General features: G+C 38.3%; 1 protein-coding gene across 4 annotated transcripts in view; it reads left to right on the top strand.

Annotated features, from left to right (window-relative positions):
• The window catches only part of CCDC186 (coiled-coil domain containing 186), a 46691-nt gene that overhangs the window by 14172 nt on the left and 15209 nt on the right, over positions 1-17310 (top strand). For all 4 annotated transcript variants that reach the window (XM_061403543.1, XM_061403544.1, XM_061403545.1 and 1 more), the window contains exons 3-9: positions 4927-5053; positions 7737-7865; positions 8637-8849; positions 10039-10158; positions 15862-15966; positions 16445-16543; positions 16708-16794. In XM_061403543.1, coding sequence (XP_061259527.1) covers positions 4927-5053; positions 7737-7865; positions 8637-8849; positions 10039-10158; positions 15862-15966; positions 16445-16543; positions 16708-16794 — 880 coding nt within the window. The remainder of the gene's footprint in view (positions 1-4926; positions 5054-7736; positions 7866-8636; positions 8850-10038; positions 10159-15861; positions 15967-16444; positions 16544-16707; positions 16795-17310) is intronic.

The following is a 17310-nucleotide window of genomic DNA, read 5'->3' as shown; positions in this document are numbered from 1 at the left end:
TTACATTTTAAGATAACACTGTCCTCAGGCAAGATACATCCTTGTAAAGACCAGGTCTACTCCCATAATTAACATTTTAAGATAACAGAAGATTGAATCCAAAGACTGTCCTTAGGCAGGATACATTATTGTTATATAATCCTAAGGAATGTGGAGAAAGAAAAAAAGTTTGTCCTTTCTTCCTCCTTGAGAATTCCAGACCCCTCTCTCCTTGGGGACCCTTAGACTCCCTATCAACCTGCCTAGGAACTGACTCTCTCAAAATGCTGGGCTGGAAGAAACACAAGCTGGAATCAAGATTGCTGGGAGAAATATCAATAACCTCAGATATGCAGATGACACCACCCTTATGGCAGAAAGTGAAGAGGAACTAAAAAGCCTTTTGATGAAAGTGAAAGTGGAGAGTGAAAAAGTTGGCCTAAAGCTCAACATTCAGAAAATGAAGATCATGGCATCCGGTCCCATTACTTCATGGGAAATAGATGGGGAAACAGTGGAAATAGTGTCAGACTTTATTTTTCTGGGCTCCAAAATCACTGCAGATGGTGACTGCAGCCATGAAATTAAAAGGCGCTTACTCCTTGGAAGGAAAGTTATGACCAACCTAGATAGCATATTCAAAAGCAGAGACATTACTTTGCCAACAAAGGTCCGTCTAGTCAAGGCTATGGTTTTTCCTGTGGTCACGTATGGATGTGAGAGTTGGACTGTGAAGAAGGCTAAGTGCCAAAGAATTGATGCTTTTGAACTGTGGTGTTGGAGAAGAGTCTTGAGAGTCCCTTGGACTGCAAGGAGATGCAACCAGTCCATTCTGAAGGAGATCAGCCCTGGGATTTCTTTGGAAGGAATGATGCTAAAGCTGAAACTCCAGTACTTTGGCCACCTCATGCGAAGAGTTGACTCATTGGAGAAGACTCTGATGCTGGGAGGGATTGGGGGCAGGAGGAGAAGGGGATGACAGAGAATGAGATGGCTGGATGGCATCACTGACTCGATGGACGTGAGTCTGAGTGAACTCTGGGAGTTGGTGATAGACAGAGAGGCCTGGGGTGCTGCAATTCATGGGGTTGGAAAGAGTCGGACAGGACTGAGTGACTGATCTGATCTGATCTGATTTATACTTTAATCTTTTAAAGTTTCCCTTTGAGATTATTCCTGATACTTCTTTCTACTTTCCTTAGATTTTGAGTCTTGACCACTTTCATATTTCTCTTGTAAATTATAAGATGTTATAGATTTGATAATAATAGCCAGAAGACTTAGTGTGCCTGGCACTTTCCATGTATTAATGCATGGAATCCTCACAAAACAACTCTATGCAGTATGAACAGTTATTATTCCCATCTTACAGATAAGGTAACTTGAAGCAAAGAGAAGTTAAGTAACTAACTTGCTCTGGGTCACAAGTTACTAAATGACAAAGTTAAAATCTGAACCCATTTAGTCTGGCTTAAGTGAATTTTTTAAATGTGCTTATCAGAAATGAACAGGTTACATGTTATTAAATTTAGCTAAAAACATTAGGAATACAGTAGAAAGTTAATTCCTCTTTTGTGCTCTATCATGTCAGGACAGAGGCAGCGTGGTAGACGGGGGCAATAAGCACAGTTGGGAGGTTCCCACTGCCAGTTGCAGGCTTTGTTTGCTTAGTTAAGTCAACCTCTCTGAGACAAAGATTTTTCATCTGTATGAAGGGGCAATACTTACCTGATAGGATTGTTTTGAAGACATTAAAGGGTTAAAATATTATTACTTTAAATCCCAAGTTATTTTCATTATGCATGTAATATTTTAGATTTCAAATAAAATGCTTTATGATTCAGGTTAGCTCTAAAATAACTTGTCTTTTTTTCTTTTACCTTCATTCAATTTCCTGTAAAGAAAACTACCTTTTAGTTGCTTTGGCTTAAATTTTCATGAATGCATCTATTTGCAAATGTCTTTGTTTAATACATCCGTCATATTATTATCCAATGTCCCAACCAGATTTTTAATTAGGAGCAATTATTTGTGTATAGGATGTGCACTTGGCATATAAGAATAATAATTTCAGGGCTTGCTGTTCTTCACTTCTCTCTCCCTAAATTGTTTACTTTATGAACTATAGTCAGGATTCTTGTGCTTCTACACAAGTTGTTTTCTGCAACAAATTGAGTGTTCATCTTTTTCATATACTCTGAGTTAAATCACTGTGCCATAAAAGGCTTGAAGAAGTTTGTATGCTACACAGTTTTCTGTTCCCAAACATTTTCACAACGTTCCTCCTCACTGCATTCCTGTACTATGAGAGAGGTCTGTCCTGATTACCTCAAGTATAGTCATGCTGCTGCTGCTGCTAAGTCACTTCAGTCGTGTCCGACTCTGTGCGACCCCATAGACGGCAGCCCACCAGGCTTCCCCGTCCCTGGGACTCTCCAGGCAAGAACACTGGAGTGGGTTGCCATTTCCTTCTCCAATGTATGAAAGTGAAAAGTGAAAGTGAAGTCGCTCAGTCCTGTCCAACTCTTAGCGACCCCATGGACTGCAGTCTACCAGGCTTCTCCGTCCATGGATTTTCCAGGCAAGAGTACTAGAGTGGGGTGCCATTGCCTTCTCCGTAAGTATAGTCATAGTTTAACTCATTTTCCCTGTCCTCTTGCCAGTTTTTTAGTTTTCTTAATAGAACTTAATCACAACTTGGCATTTCATTATATATCTATTTATTGTTTAATTTCTCTCTTAGAATGTGAGCATCACGAGTGCAGGGATAGTTCACTGACATACCCCCGAAATGTAGACTAGTATAGGTACATAGTAGGTACTCAGTCAACATTTGTTGAGTAATTGAGGGATCTTCAAAGTAGAAGATGGCAAGGAATTAGACCTGGGTCCAAATCTAATCTTCACCCACTTACTATATGTGTTAGTTGCTCAGTCGTGTCCAGCTCTTTGCAACCCCATAGATTGTAGCCCACCAGGCTCCTCTGTCCCTGGGATTCTCCAGGCAAGAACACAGGAGTGGGTTGCCATTTCCTTTTCCACTTACTAAGTATATGACCTGGAATAAGTTCTAGGCTTCATTTTTGGTTTGTTTTTCAAATTCATAAAGCATAAAATAATGATTTTATAGACTTATTAATTTATAGACCTGAAAATTAAATAATACATTTAAAGCTACACTTAGGAAATAGTAATTGTGCAATAAATGTTAAATAATAGCTGTTGCTGTTATTAGTAATCCTAAAATATTAGCTGTTAACCCTCTTAGGTATCTTATTTTATAGTTTTAAGTACTTTTATGGGTAATTTTTAAGGTTTTATTTATATTTTTTAGATAACTCAAAATGAAATTTCTGCTCACACTTTATTACTTTACATTGACTACTTCTGTAATTAGAATACCATTAAATATTAAATTAGAATATCATAGATATTAAGTTAGAATATCATTAGATTTCTAATTCTATTCTAATTTAATATCTGCTGCTGCTGCTAAGTCGTGTCAGTCGTGTCCGACTCTGTGCAACCCCATAGATGGAAGCCCACCAGGCTCCTCTGTCCCTGGGATTCTCCAAGCAAGAACACAGGAGTGGGTTGCTATTTCCTTCTCCTGATGGTATCTAATTCAGTCGTGTCCTACTGTTTGCAACCTGATGGACTGCAGCCTCCCAGGTTCCTCCGTCCATTGGATTTTCCAGGCGAAAGTACTGGAGTGAGGTGCCATTGCCTTCTCCAGGGGAGGATCTTCCCAACTCAGGGATCGAACCCTGGCCTCCCGCATTGCAGGCAGATGCTTTACCCTCTAAGCCACCAGGGAAGCCCAAGAATTAGAATGTCATTAAAATCTAAAGAGACATTTTTCCATCTCAGCATTATTGACATATGGGGGCAGATCATTTTTTGCTGGTGGTGGGCTGTCCTGCATTGTAGAATGTTTAGCAGCAACCCTGCCTCTACCCATAGAAAGGCTGTAGCAATGCTTTCCACGTAGTGACTTCCCAAAGTGCCTGTCTCCAGACACCTGCTTGGAGGGGAAACATTGTACCTGATTGACCCTGACTGATTTGAAGGGACTCCAGTTTTGAAGGGATGGAGCACATAATTCGTGTGCCTTAAGACATAAAAGAGTGTGGTATTCTTTATCTGCTTATATTTCACTTAATTTGAAACATACAGATTTCTAGGAAAAGGGTAATAGCCTGTTTGCCAGAGAATGTTTTGTAAAGTATAATATGTTGTTCAGTCACTCAGTCGTGTCTGACTTTTTGCAACCCCATGGACTGCAGAACACCAGGCTTCCCTGTCCAGCACCAGCTCCTGAAGCTTGCTCAAACTCATGTCCGTTGAGTTGATGATGCCATCCAACCATCTCATCCTCTGTCGCCCCCTTCTCCTCCTGTCCTCAGTCTTCCCTAGCATCAGGGTCTTTTCCGATGAGTCGACTGTTCACATCAGGTGGCCATAGTATTGGATCTTCAGCATCAGTCCTTCCAATGAATATTCAGGGTTGATTTCCTTTAGGATTGATTGGTTTAATCTCCTTGCTCTCCAAGGGATTGTCAAGAGTCTTCTCCAGCAGCACAGTTTGAAAGCATCAATTTTTTGGTGCTCAGCCTTCTTTATGCTCCACCTCTCACATCCATATATAACTACTGGAAAAACCATAGCTTTGACTATATGGACCTTTGTTGGCAAAGTGATATCTCTGCTTTTTAATAGGCTGTCTAGGTTGGTCATAGCTTTTCTTCCAAGGAACAAGGATCTTTTAAATTTCTTGGCCGTAGTCACCATCTGCAGTGATTTTGGAGTCCAAGAAATATATCATTACCAAAGAACTTCTTGGAAATATTAGTTTATTAATCATAAGTATCTCCACCTCAGTCTGCAAACAGATTATTTTCCATATTTTAAATTATGTTTTACTTATACTGGCCTTTTTATATTTAGGTTAATTAAAGAAAATAAGAAGCATCAGGAACTCATCTTAGACATTTGTTCAGAAAAAGACAATTTAAGAGAAGAACTTAAAAAAAGAACAGAAACAGAGAAGCAGCATATGAACACAATTAAACAGGTAAAAAGACAAAAATCTTAGAAGTCTGTTCTTAAATACATTCCTGAAAATTTGTATATAAATCGAAGTTCTGTAAATTAAATCATACTTTAAATGCAGAAGATTGCTTGGTATGTGAAGCATTCTCTCTTATGAAATGGGAATCCTAGCCTTATCTGTTTTATGTAAATTAATATTTTTATATGATATGTGTGGCAGTATTCTATCTATAATAGATATCTGAGAAGGAAAGACAGTTTGTTTGGCAGTCAAATAGATTGTTTCAGAAGAACCAGTATATACCTAAACGTTTGTATCTGGCCTTAGAAGGTTTTACAGCTTATGCATACGTGCATGCTAAGTTGCTTCAGTTGTGTTCCACCCTTTGTGACTCCATAGAGTGTAGCCCACCAGGCTCCTCTGTCCATGGGATTCTTGAGGCAAGAATACTGGAGTGGGTTGCCATTTGCTCCTCCAGGGGATCTTCCTGACAGAGATCGAATCTGCGTCTCTTAGATCTCCTGCATTGGCAAGCAAATTCTTAACCACTAGTGCCAGCTGGGAAGCCCTTTTAAGCTGATAGTTCAATGTAGTTCTGTTCTTAGTATTTTATAAACTATACTGAAGGCTGACTCTCTTACTTCAGATTTTATCTGGTTAGCTAGTTTCCCCAAGCCTTTCCTTTCCTTTTTTTTTTTTTTTTAAATGTACTGTGATGCTTGGATCAGCAAAGTGCATATTCTAGACTGGTAGCTCAGCCGCTCTTTATCTTTTTGAGCTGCCTTTTTTTTTCCCCCCTGGTAGCTCAGCTGGTAAAGAATCGCCTGCAATGAAGGAGACCCCAGTTCAATTCCTGGGTCAGGAAGATCTGCTGGAGAAGGGATAGGCTACCCCCTCCAGTATTCTTGGGCTTCCCTTGTTGCTCAGCTGGTAAATAATCTGTCTGCATTGTGGGAGACCTGGGTTCGATCCCTGGGTTGGGAAGATCCATCCTCTGGAGAAGGGAAAGGCTACAACTCCAGTACTCTGGCCAGGAGACTTCCATGGACTATGTATATAGTCCATGGGGTTGCAAAGAATCAGACATGACTGAGTGGCTTTCACTTTCACTTTTCTTCTGTGGAAAAGGTTAGAAACATGGTAGCCTTAAAAGTCTTTCTTTTTGCCTCATCTTTCACAGAAAGCTGTATAATGAAAATAAAAGTAAACAGCTGGTAGTACCATAATGAAAAGTTAAACCAAGTTTCACTTACTTACACTTTGTTATACTTAATGAAATTATACTTAATCAGGAAAGTTTAATCCTGATTTGTGTGTGTGTGTGTCATCTACCACATGTAGACCAAATTTAGAATTTTAAAGTGAAGGTGCCTTAATTTTAAAGTGTGGGGCTGAATATGAATTTTGGTAGACAGATCACTGCTGATGACCAGAAACTTCAGAATAAACACATGGAGGCTAGCCAGAGCTGTTCTTTTCTTGAACTTGTTAGTGGTTGTGCCTTTTTAAAGGAGAAAATTCGATTGACCTTTCTTTTGCTAGCCAGTATAGCAGAGTTTTCTTTCCTAATTTTATCTTTGAATCTGTACCACTTAATATGGCTGCCTCTAGCCATCGTGATATTGGGCATGTGAAAGGTGGCTAGTCCAAATTCAGAGGTGATGTAAGTGTGAAATGTGCACTTCAAAGACTTAGTACAAACGGGTAAAATGGCTCCGTTTTTTAGTGTTGACTACCTGTTAAAATGATATTCTATATACGTTGGGTTTAATAAAACACTTATTTCACCTGTTTCTTTTTACTTTTTAAAATGTTGCTACCAAAAAATTGGGCTTTTATTGCTGTTGGACAGTGTTGTCAAAAGGAAAAGTAGTACATGTGTACTATATGTAAGCTAACATGTAGGGTTTTTTATAGCAGTTTCATTGATATGTAATTCACATACCACTTAATTCACTCATTTTAGTATACAGTTTGGTGGTTTTTAGTTGTACATTTTGTCACAGTTCTAGAAAATTTTATCACAGGAGAAAACTGCAAGCCCGTGGTATTCACCCCTCATTTCCCTCCAGCCCCTGTCAGCTGTCTCTCCTCAGCTCTAGGGGACAACTACCTACTTTCTGTCCCTCTGTATATTTGCCAGTTCTGAATATTTCATATAAATGGAATCATATATGCTTCCTTTTCCTTCATATAAGTGGGATCATGTAATATCTAGCTTCTTAGTGTAATTTTTTCAAGATTTCTATCAAGTTGTGGCTTTTACAATATTTAAGATTAGGGTTATGGGTTAGGTTTATAGATTTATGTCTACCATTTTTGAGTATTTTATGTCTATAGTTTCTTTATGTCTTTTTTGGTATGTTCCTATTTTGTTTCCCTATTCCTCACTTACTGCTTTATATTGCATTAAGTAAATATGTAACATTTAAATTTTTTTCATGATATTTTAACTTTTTTGAGTTATTTTATTGATAATTACTCTAGAGCTTACCATCTTTCTTCTCAGAGCCTGCTTCAGATTTATACTGACTTAATTCTAATGATATATTGGCACATCATTAATGTTTACTTTTTATGTCTATGGCTGAAGTATATTCTTGAATTCTTTATGCTCATATATATATAATTTATATTTATTTGAAATGTTAGTGGTCTGTTTGTTATAGCTATAAAAATAATCTGGAAATAATTTTCTTTACAGTTGGAAACAAGAATAGAGGAACTTAATAAAGAAGTTCAGGCTTCCAAAGATAAAGTATTAGCTCAAGACATTGCAGCCAAAAATGCAATTCAGCAATTACACAAAGAGATGGCCCATCGGATGGAACAGGTATTTTTCAAATCATCATTATCATTAACTTTCTGTTGACTTTTTGTTTATTTAACCCTGTGAGATAATTTTAGACATTAGTGTGTATTAGGAATAGGATTTTAAAAATACTAAAGCATTACATAAATGTATGTTAACTACAAAAAACTTCAACTCTTATTTCTGTGATTCTTTACAATATGCTGACCCTGAGCAATAGGAATGTTACATGCTTAACACTTATACTATCAGTTCTCAAACCTTTTATACTAATTAAAGAAAAATATAGAGGATAAGACATTAAGAAATTGATAGCTTTAATAAACCCAAACATAGTTTCATTAAAATAACTGTTAGAATTAGGATTATATTTTAAAATAAAAACAGAATGATAATAAATTGTACACAATAACAATTCAAACAGTAAAACATGTCTTCTTCCAAACCTTTTCTTTGTATGAGGATAAAGAAACTTGTTAATATAGTCCCTGCTGGTCATTTTCCCAGAGCACAGGGCAGGCTAGGAAAGAGTGGAAAAGTGATCTGAAGGCATAAACAGAAAATAGCATCTGTATTAGCCAAAGGAAGTGAAATAGGAAAGGGAAGAAGCAGATGTTAGTGATATTAATTTGTTCATCGTATCATTTCTTTTTTATGATTTCATGACACGGGTCCCCAAAATGTGCAAAAATCAAAAAATAAATTGGTGATATTGTAGGAAAATATTATTTGTTTTAGTTTATTTTTACTTTAAAAACCATATTTTATTAATGCTAGATACTTTTTTCAAAGGCCAACAAGAAATGTGAAGAGGCACGCCAGGAAAAAGAAGCAATGGTAATGAAGTATGTAAGAGGTGAGAAGGAATCTTTAGACCTTCGAAAGGAAAAAGAGATGCTTGAAAAAAAACTTAGAGATGCAAATAAAGAATGTGAGAAAAACACTAACAAAATTAAGCAACTTTCTCAGGAGAAAGGACGATTACACCAGCTGTATGAAACAAAGGTATCACTTTCGCTGTTGTACCTTACCTGAAGCTTATTCTCTTTGCTTTTCCTTATTTAATCAAATAATCATAAATTAACATGGTTCAACCACTGTTAAACATAAAGCTGTTTTGTTAGTTTACCTTCAAAGAATGTGAATGCTTTAATAATTCCAATATCTTGTTAGTCACTGCAAAACGTTTTTCCTGTGAAAACATGAGAAACTGACACATGTTGTTTATTAGATCTTTTTTAAAACTTTCTTTTAAAATCTACATGTTGTAGAAATGACTTCATGCTTCAAAGGAAGATTTTACTTTCGTAAAAGATACACAGGAAAGTGAAAGTCACTCAGTCATGTCCAGCTCTTTGCGACCCCATGGACTATACAATCCATGGAATTCTCTAGGCCAGAATACTGCAGTAGGTAGCTGTTCCCTTCTCCAGGGGATCTTCCTAACCCAGGGATCAAACCCAGGTCTCCCTCATTGCAGGCAGATTCTTTACCAACCTAGCCACCAGGGAAGCCCAAGACTACTGGAGTGGATAGCCTGTCCCTTCTCCAGGGGATCTTCCCAACCCAGGAATCGAACTGGGGTCTCCTACATTGCAGGCATATTTCTTTAACAGCCGAGCTACCAGGGAAGCCTAGTTTTTGAGCGAGAAGTATAATTGACCAGAATTTTAATGTAATGCTCATAGAATAGGATTTATATTTTTCTTGCAGAAAAACATGTTTTTAGATGCTGTTTAAAGAGATTTAATTACTGAGCTATTCAGAGCCTTTGCTTTTAACTAACAGCCTCATGGCATAGTTTTGTGTCCAGCAGGTTATCATTTCTTGATAATCAGTGTTATTTTCTACTAAGTTTTAGTTTAGCAATGTTATCATTGTTGTCAGTAATTCTGGCAAAACCAATTTAATTTACATTTCACCTTATGTTAGCCTTTTGGGAAGCACCAGAGGTGTGCTTATACTCACAAAACATAATAGTCGGTTAAAGTATAAATGTTAATCATCTTATATCTGTTCATTGGTTTTAGGATTTTTACTTTCCTCTTATGATTTAAACTTTAAATCAGTTTTATCGCTTGTAAGCCATAAAGTGCTAGCCCCTGGATTGCACTGATAATCTTGAGATATGAAAGACACACAAATGATTGTTGGTTGTTTAAATGAAAAATATGACCGAGTGATATTATTTTAGGAAGGTGAAGCTACTAGACTCATCAGAGAAATAGACAAATTAAAGGAAGATATCAACTCTCACATCATTAAAGTAAAATGGGCACAAAACAAATTAAAAGCAGAAACGGATTCACATAAGGTAAGTACTGTAACACAGTGGAAAAACTATTAGAATCAGTTTTAAGAACAAATATAGCAATAGTTATTAATCAGGCGTAAAGCTTATTTTAGTGACTCCTGTAGTATAGCTTGAGCCAAAATATTTCGTGATTCAGTTCAGTCCAGTCGCTCAGTTGTGTCCAACTCTTTGTGACCCCATGAATTGCAGCACGTCAGTCCTCCCTGTCCATCACCAACTACAGGAGCCTACCTAAACTCAAGTCCATTGAGTTGGTGATGCCATCCAGCCATCTCATCCTCTGTCATCCCCTTCTCCTGCCCTCGATCTTTCTGAGCATCAGGGTCTTTTCAATGAGTCAGTTCTTCGCATCAGGTGGCCAAAGTATTGGAGTTTCAGCTTCAGCATCAGTCCTTCCAAAGAACACCCAGGACTGATCTCCTTTAGGATGGACTGGTTGGCTCTCCTTGCAGTCCAAGGGACTCTCAAGAGTCTTCTCCAACACCACAGTTCCAAAGCATCAATTATTTGGCACTCAGCTTTCTTCACAGTCCAACTCTCACATCCATACGTGACCATAGGAAAAACCATAGCCTTGACTAGATGGACCTTTGTTGGCAAAGTAACGTCTCTGCTTTAGAATATGCTGTTTAGGTTGGTCATAACTTTCCTTCCAAGGAGCAAGCGTCTCTAAATTTCATGGCTGCAATCACCATCTGCAGTGATTTTGGAGCCCCAAAAATAAAAGGCTCTCACTGTTTCCACTGTTTCCCCGTCTATTTCCCATGAAGTGATGGGACTGGATGCCATGATCTTCGTTTTCTGAATGTTGAGCTTTAAGCCAATTTTTCCACTCTCCTCTTTCACTTTCATCAAGAGGCTTTTTAGTTCCTCTCCACTTCCTGCCATAAGGGTGGTGTCATCTGCATATCTGAGGTTATTGATACTTCTCCCATCAGTCTTGATTCCAGCTTGTGCTTCATCCAGACCAGCATTTCTCATGATATACTCTGCATATAAGTTAAATAAGCAGGGTGACAGTATACAGCCTTGACGTACTCCTTTTCCTATTTGGAACCAGTCTGTTGTTCCATATCCAGTTCTAACTATTGCTTCCTGACCTGTATATAGGTTTCTCAAGAAGAAGGTCAGGTGGTTTGGTATTCCCATCTCTTTCAGAATTTTCCACAGTTCATTGTGATCCACACAGTCAAAGGCTTTGGCATAGTCAATAAAGCAGAAATAGATGTTTTTCTGGAACTCTCTTGCTTTTTTTGGTGATCCAGCGGATGTTGGCAATTTGATCTCTGGTTCCTCTGCCTTTTCTAAAACCAGCTTGAGCATCTGGAAGTTCACAGTTCACTATTGCTGAAGCCTGGCTTGAAGAATTTTGAGCATTACCTTACTAGCGTGTGAGATGAGTGCAAATGTATGGTAGTTTGAGCATTCTTTGGCATTTCCTTTCTTCGGGACTGAAATGAAAACTAACCTTTTCCAGTCCTGTGGCCGCTGCTGAGTTTTCCGAATTATGAAAAGCTACTTTCTTGCATGATTTATATGTTAAATTAGATGGGATTTTTTAACTTTGGCTTTTTAAAATGTATTGATAATGATTTGGCTGCACTAGGTTTTAGTTGTGGCATTTGAAATCTGGCTCCCTGGCCAGGGATCAAACCTGGGCCCACTGCACTGGGGGTGTGCAGTCTTAGCCACTGGACCACCAGGGAAGTCCCTGTTATCTCTTTAAATAATTCAAGTTTGTAGAAATGTTAGTTGCAAGGAGATGGACACGACTGAGCGACTTAGCACACATGCAGGAACTGTTAACCTTTGGATATTTGTATATAATATTATCAGAGAAAACTGTAGGGATAGGTGTCTATGTTCAGTTCAGTTCAGTCACTCAGTCATGTCTGACTGCTTGAGACCTCACAGACTGCAGCACACCAGGCCTCCCTTTCCATCACCAACTACCAGAGCCTACCTAAACTCATGTCCATTGAGTTGGTGATGCCATCCAACCATCTCATCCTCTGTCATCCCCTTCTCCTCCCACCTTCAATCTTTCTCAGCATCAGGGTCTTTTCAAATGAGTCAGTTCTTCACATCAGGTGGCCAAAGTATTGGAGTTTCAGCTTCAGCATCAGTCCTTCCAGTGAATATTCAGGAGTGATTTCCTAGTAGGGTGACAATATACAGCCTTGACATACTCCTTTCCCTATTTGGAACCAGTCTGTTGTTCCATGTCCAGTTCTAACTTTTGCTTCCTGACCTGCGTACAGGTATCTTTAGGGGCAGGTCAGGTGATCTGGTATTCCTATCTCTTTCAGAATTTTCCACAGTTTATTGTGATCCACACAGTCAAAGGCTTTAGCATAGTCAATAAAGCAGAAATAGATGTTTTTCTGGAACTCTCCTGCTTTTTCGATGATTCAGTTGGATGTTGGCAATTTAATCTCTGGTTCCTCTGCCTCTTCTAAATCCAGCTTGAACATCTGGAAGTTCATGGTTCACATTCTGTTTTAGCCTGGCTTGAAGAATTTTGAGCATTACTTTACTAGTGTGTGAGATGAGTGCAATTGTGTGGTAGTTTGAGCATTCTTTGGCATTGCCTTTCTTAGGAATTTAAATGAAAACTGACCTTTTCCAGTCCTGTGACCACTGCTGAGTTTTCCAAATCTGCTGGCATATTGAGTGCAGCACTTTCATAGCATCATTTTTTAGGATTTGAAATAGCTCAACTGGAATTCCATCACCTCCATTAGCTTCGTTCATAGTGATGTTTCCTAAGGCTCACTTGACTTCACACTCCAGGATGTCTGGCTCTAGGTGAGTGATCACACCATCATGGTTATCTGGGGAGCTTCTCCATCTTTGGCTGCAAAGAATATAATCAATCTGATTTCGGTATTGACCATCTGGTGATGTCCATGTGTAGAGTCTTCTCTTGTGTTATTGGCAGAGGGTGTTTGTTATGACCAGTGCGTTCTCTTGGCAAAACTCTCATTAGCCTTTGCCCTGCTTCATGCTATACTCCAAGGCCAAATTTGCCTGTTACTCCAGGTATGTCTTGACTTCCTACTTTTGCATTCCAGTCCCCTGTTATGAAAAGGACATCTTTCTTGGGTGTTGGTTCTAGAAGATCTTGTAGGTCTTCATAGAACCGTTCAACTTCAGCTTCTTCAGCATTACTGGTTGGGGCATAGACTTGAATCACTGTGATATTGAATGGTTTGCCTTGGAAACGAACAGAAATCATTCTGTCGTTTTTGAGATTGCATTCAAGTACTGCATTTCAGACTCCTTTGTTGACCATGAGGGCTACTCCATTTCTTTTAAGGGATTCTTGCCCACAGTAGTAAATACAATGGTCATCTGAGTTAAATTCGCCCATTCCAGTCCATTTTAGTTCTCTGATTCCTAAAATGTTGATGTTCACTCTTGCCATCTCCTGTTTGACCACTTCCAATTTGCCTTGATTCATGGACCTAACATTCCAGGTTCCTGTGCAATATTGCTCTTTTTAGCATCAGACTTTACTTCTATCACTAATCACATCCATAACTGGGTGGTGTTTTTGCTTTGTCTCCATCTCTTCATTCTTTCTGGAGTTATTTCTCCACTGATCTCCAGTAACATATGGGGCACCTACTGACCTGGGGGGTTCATCTTTCAGTGTCCTATCTTTTTGCCTTTTCATACTGTTCATGGGGTTCTCAAGGCAAGAATACTGAAGTGGTTTGCCATTCCCTTCTCCCGTGGACCATGTTTTGTCAGGACTCACCACCATGACCTGTCCGTCTTGGGTGTCTGTGTTGACAATGGTCAAAGGTTAGAGAATGGTGGGATTCTGAGCTAATTGCTGATCCGCAAATGAGTGTTAGGCAACTGCTGATATATGGGCAGTGGAAGAACTGCCAGAAGGAATAGGAGCAAGAATCCTTAGGGTTCACACTGGGATGGCTACACACCGTTTAAAATTGTATTTGACGTACTGGAATGTCTCAGCTGCTACGTTCTGAATGAATGGAGTGAGTGCCTCTGTGTGTCAAGCTCTGCTTTAGTTATTGATGATATAGAAGTGGGGGGGATACAGATAAAGTTCCTTTATCTCTCCCTCCTCTTGTTGAGCTAATATTCTCATATTTTAAAAAACAGTATTTGAAAAAGCCTTCAAATGTTTATATTTTAAAAGTCACTGTTTTAATATAAGCCAAATTATTATTAAAAGACCTGCAACTGAAAGTATGTCACTAGACACTTAATTGTGTAGTAAATTTATCAAAAAACAAAGTGACATATAGGAAGTGGTATCTGAAGTGTAGATGGAATTTATATCAAGAGATGAAGGGAAAGGCATTCCAAGTGGAGGAACAAGATAAGGAGAAAAGGGAGATTTGGTGTTTGGGAAAACCAGCCTGACTAGAACAGAAGATTCATGTTAAGTATTCCTTCATTAATTCGGTATTTATTACATGAACAGTTCATATGTGAATACTGAGCTAGCTGTAAGCCAGAACTGTCTTCTCAGTAGGGAAGCATGTAATGAGCTACAGTAGAAAGTACCATTTGTTCCAGTGTCAGCGTTCCCTGGATTCTATCTGTGGGAATGCAGAATAGCAGCTTCTGTCCCTTCCTAAAGGGAACCTGCCAGGAGAAGATGATACCTAAATTTTCATTAGAAATCCACGTGGTACCCCAATTATGGCACTGTACGGGTACTCTGGTGGAGAACGTTGAAGTTGAAGGGTAGGGCTGTACTTGGACAATCACTACAGGAAGTCCAGCAAGGTAAGAAAAGAGAGAAGGGAAGAAGCGGGTGGGGGAAAGAAATATACTGCCTTATAGACAGAGGAAGGCTATTGAAAGAGTCAGGAGTGGATCAGAACTGGAATAGGTAAGTCAGGAATAAGAAATTAGAAAAAGCAGCTGGATCTGATGAGAAAGTCTTCCATGCAAACCATCCGAATGGCTATTTTAATAGAGTGGTGAGGAAGAGAAACCAAATTGCAGCATGAATCTGTAAAAAAAAAAGTTCTGAATAGGTACCTTGGCCATAAAACAAAGAATCGTCTTTTATGTGGGTCTACAAAGAACTGCTTAAACATTTTGCATTTTTGTCTTTTCAAGTTAGTAACTTCTACTGATTTGCTGAAAACTATCAAATTTGACTTTATTCAATGACTTGATCAATCAGCTGTGCAGGCCACATTAGTTTTTTGTCAGAAGTGCAAAGTATTGTTACTGGAATAGTTTCTGACTCCAGTGGCAGTGCTGAGACAAGAACTTTCTCTACTCTCTGGCCATGGTTCTCACCAGTCATCACATCACCGTGCCAGCCTTGTTGCTGTCTGTAAATTAAAAAAAAAAAAAAAACCATTCCTCCAGCATAGGGAAAATCCAGTTCCCTCCTGTGGGTTTCTTCTTGCGTGTCCCCTTTACTTTAACACAGAACACTTCACTGCTGACTCCTTTGGTTACCAGTGTGTGGAGGCTTTTCCCTTAGCAGTTGTGTGTGACACCAGCCGAGTGACCTACAGTTGAACTCACTTTGATATTGTCTATTCAGAGAGAGTGTCAGTCCCACAAAACCTCCCCAGCCTGCCACTTCAGATGCCAGGCCTGGGCCCAGGCTATGAGGGGTTTCAGGAGCTCTGTCAGGAATTGGGGGCAGAGACCAATATCTATTTTCTGTCATCTCACACTATCTTTTTGTCAATGCAGGAAACCAAAGATAAACTCAAAGAAACAACAACAAAATTAACTCAAGCAAAGGAAGAAGCAGATCAGATTAGGAAAAATTGTCAAGATATGATAAAAACATATCAGGTATGCTAAAGTTTTGAATAAATTTATTTATAACAAGTTATAACAAATTTTAGCAAATATTAATACTCTTGTTTCATAAATTTTTGTATCTGTAGTATTTGAAGTGTGGAGTAGATTTTCTAGGGCAGCTAAATTAAATGCAGGCTATTTCCTATGTTAAAATACTTGCAGCTTAAATAGAAATCTTATTAGAAAAGTTTTTGGACAAATAAAAACACTGTAAAACTTTAGAAGAAAGATGAGTACAAGGAAATGTATAACTTAGAAAAAAAAAAGCCCACTCTGTATAATATGCATATTAAATACTCTCTTCTGTTGTGCAAAATTGATATATTTAAAATATTTAATGCAGTCATCAATTTTAGATGCATGAGCTGTGTATTTTATGATTAGTAAACTTAATTGCAAAAGCCGTCTTCACATTTCAAAGCATAAAACTTTAAAACTTGCCATACTTGTGTCATTTCTTTTCCCTTAGGAGTCAGAAGAAATTAAATCAAATGAGCTTGATGCCAAGCTTAGAGTCACAAAAGGAGAACTTGAAAAACAAATGCAAGAAAAATCTGACCAGCTAGAAGTGAGTAGCTCTGTATTTGTATACCTTAGATGGTGTAATATTGAAGGAGAGAAACAAGTGCTTATTGCCATCTACTTTTAAGGTCTTTTAGAAGGAGCAGGCAATAAATGTTAGATCTGGTTTAGCATATAATGATTTGTGGTTTCTTTTGAACTTTTAAAAAGATGCATCATGCCAAAATAAAGGAACTAGAAGATCTGAAGAGGACATTTAAGGAGGGCATGGATGAGCTCAGGACACTGAGAACAAAGGTAATTCAGTCTGTAGTCGTGACCCTAGAGGACAGGTAAACAGCTTTCATTTAGTCCTCATTCTGATGTTTAAATGTTGGGGGAAGGATATTTATATAGAAATAATCTAAAATCAAGAAGTAGCGTGTCAATTCCCTAGCAACAAAATTGACTCTTAGAGAAATAAAAATGTCTTCCATTTCAGTCCCTTTAAAGTGTTTGCCAAACATTCCTGTCTCACAGCACATTTGCTCTATCTGTAACTTGTCCTTGGACCTCTGATCTAAAGGCAGTCTTACTAGCAAATTAATTGGGAAGATACATGGGCTTTAGAACTATGTCAGAAAATAATAGAAAGACTGTACATTTCTCTTGAATATATTTCATAGTCTTGTATACAGGTTTAATTTTTAACAGTCTCCCAAGTCTTTTCCAGTGTTTATGGTCCTTATAAGAATAGTATCCCTTTTAATATAAGTGTCAAATATGCTATCATTGTGTATGTTTCATTTACTTAGAAATAAGCTTTTAGGTAAC

The sequence above is a fragment of the Bos javanicus genome, chromosome 26, assembly GCF_032452875.1.
Source record: "Bos javanicus breed banteng chromosome 26, ARS-OSU_banteng_1.0, whole genome shotgun sequence".
Lineage (NCBI taxonomy): Eukaryota > Metazoa > Chordata > Mammalia > Artiodactyla > Bovidae > Bos > Bos javanicus.
Note: the sequence above shows the minus strand (reverse complement) of the source record. Positions and strands in the feature narration are given on the sequence as shown.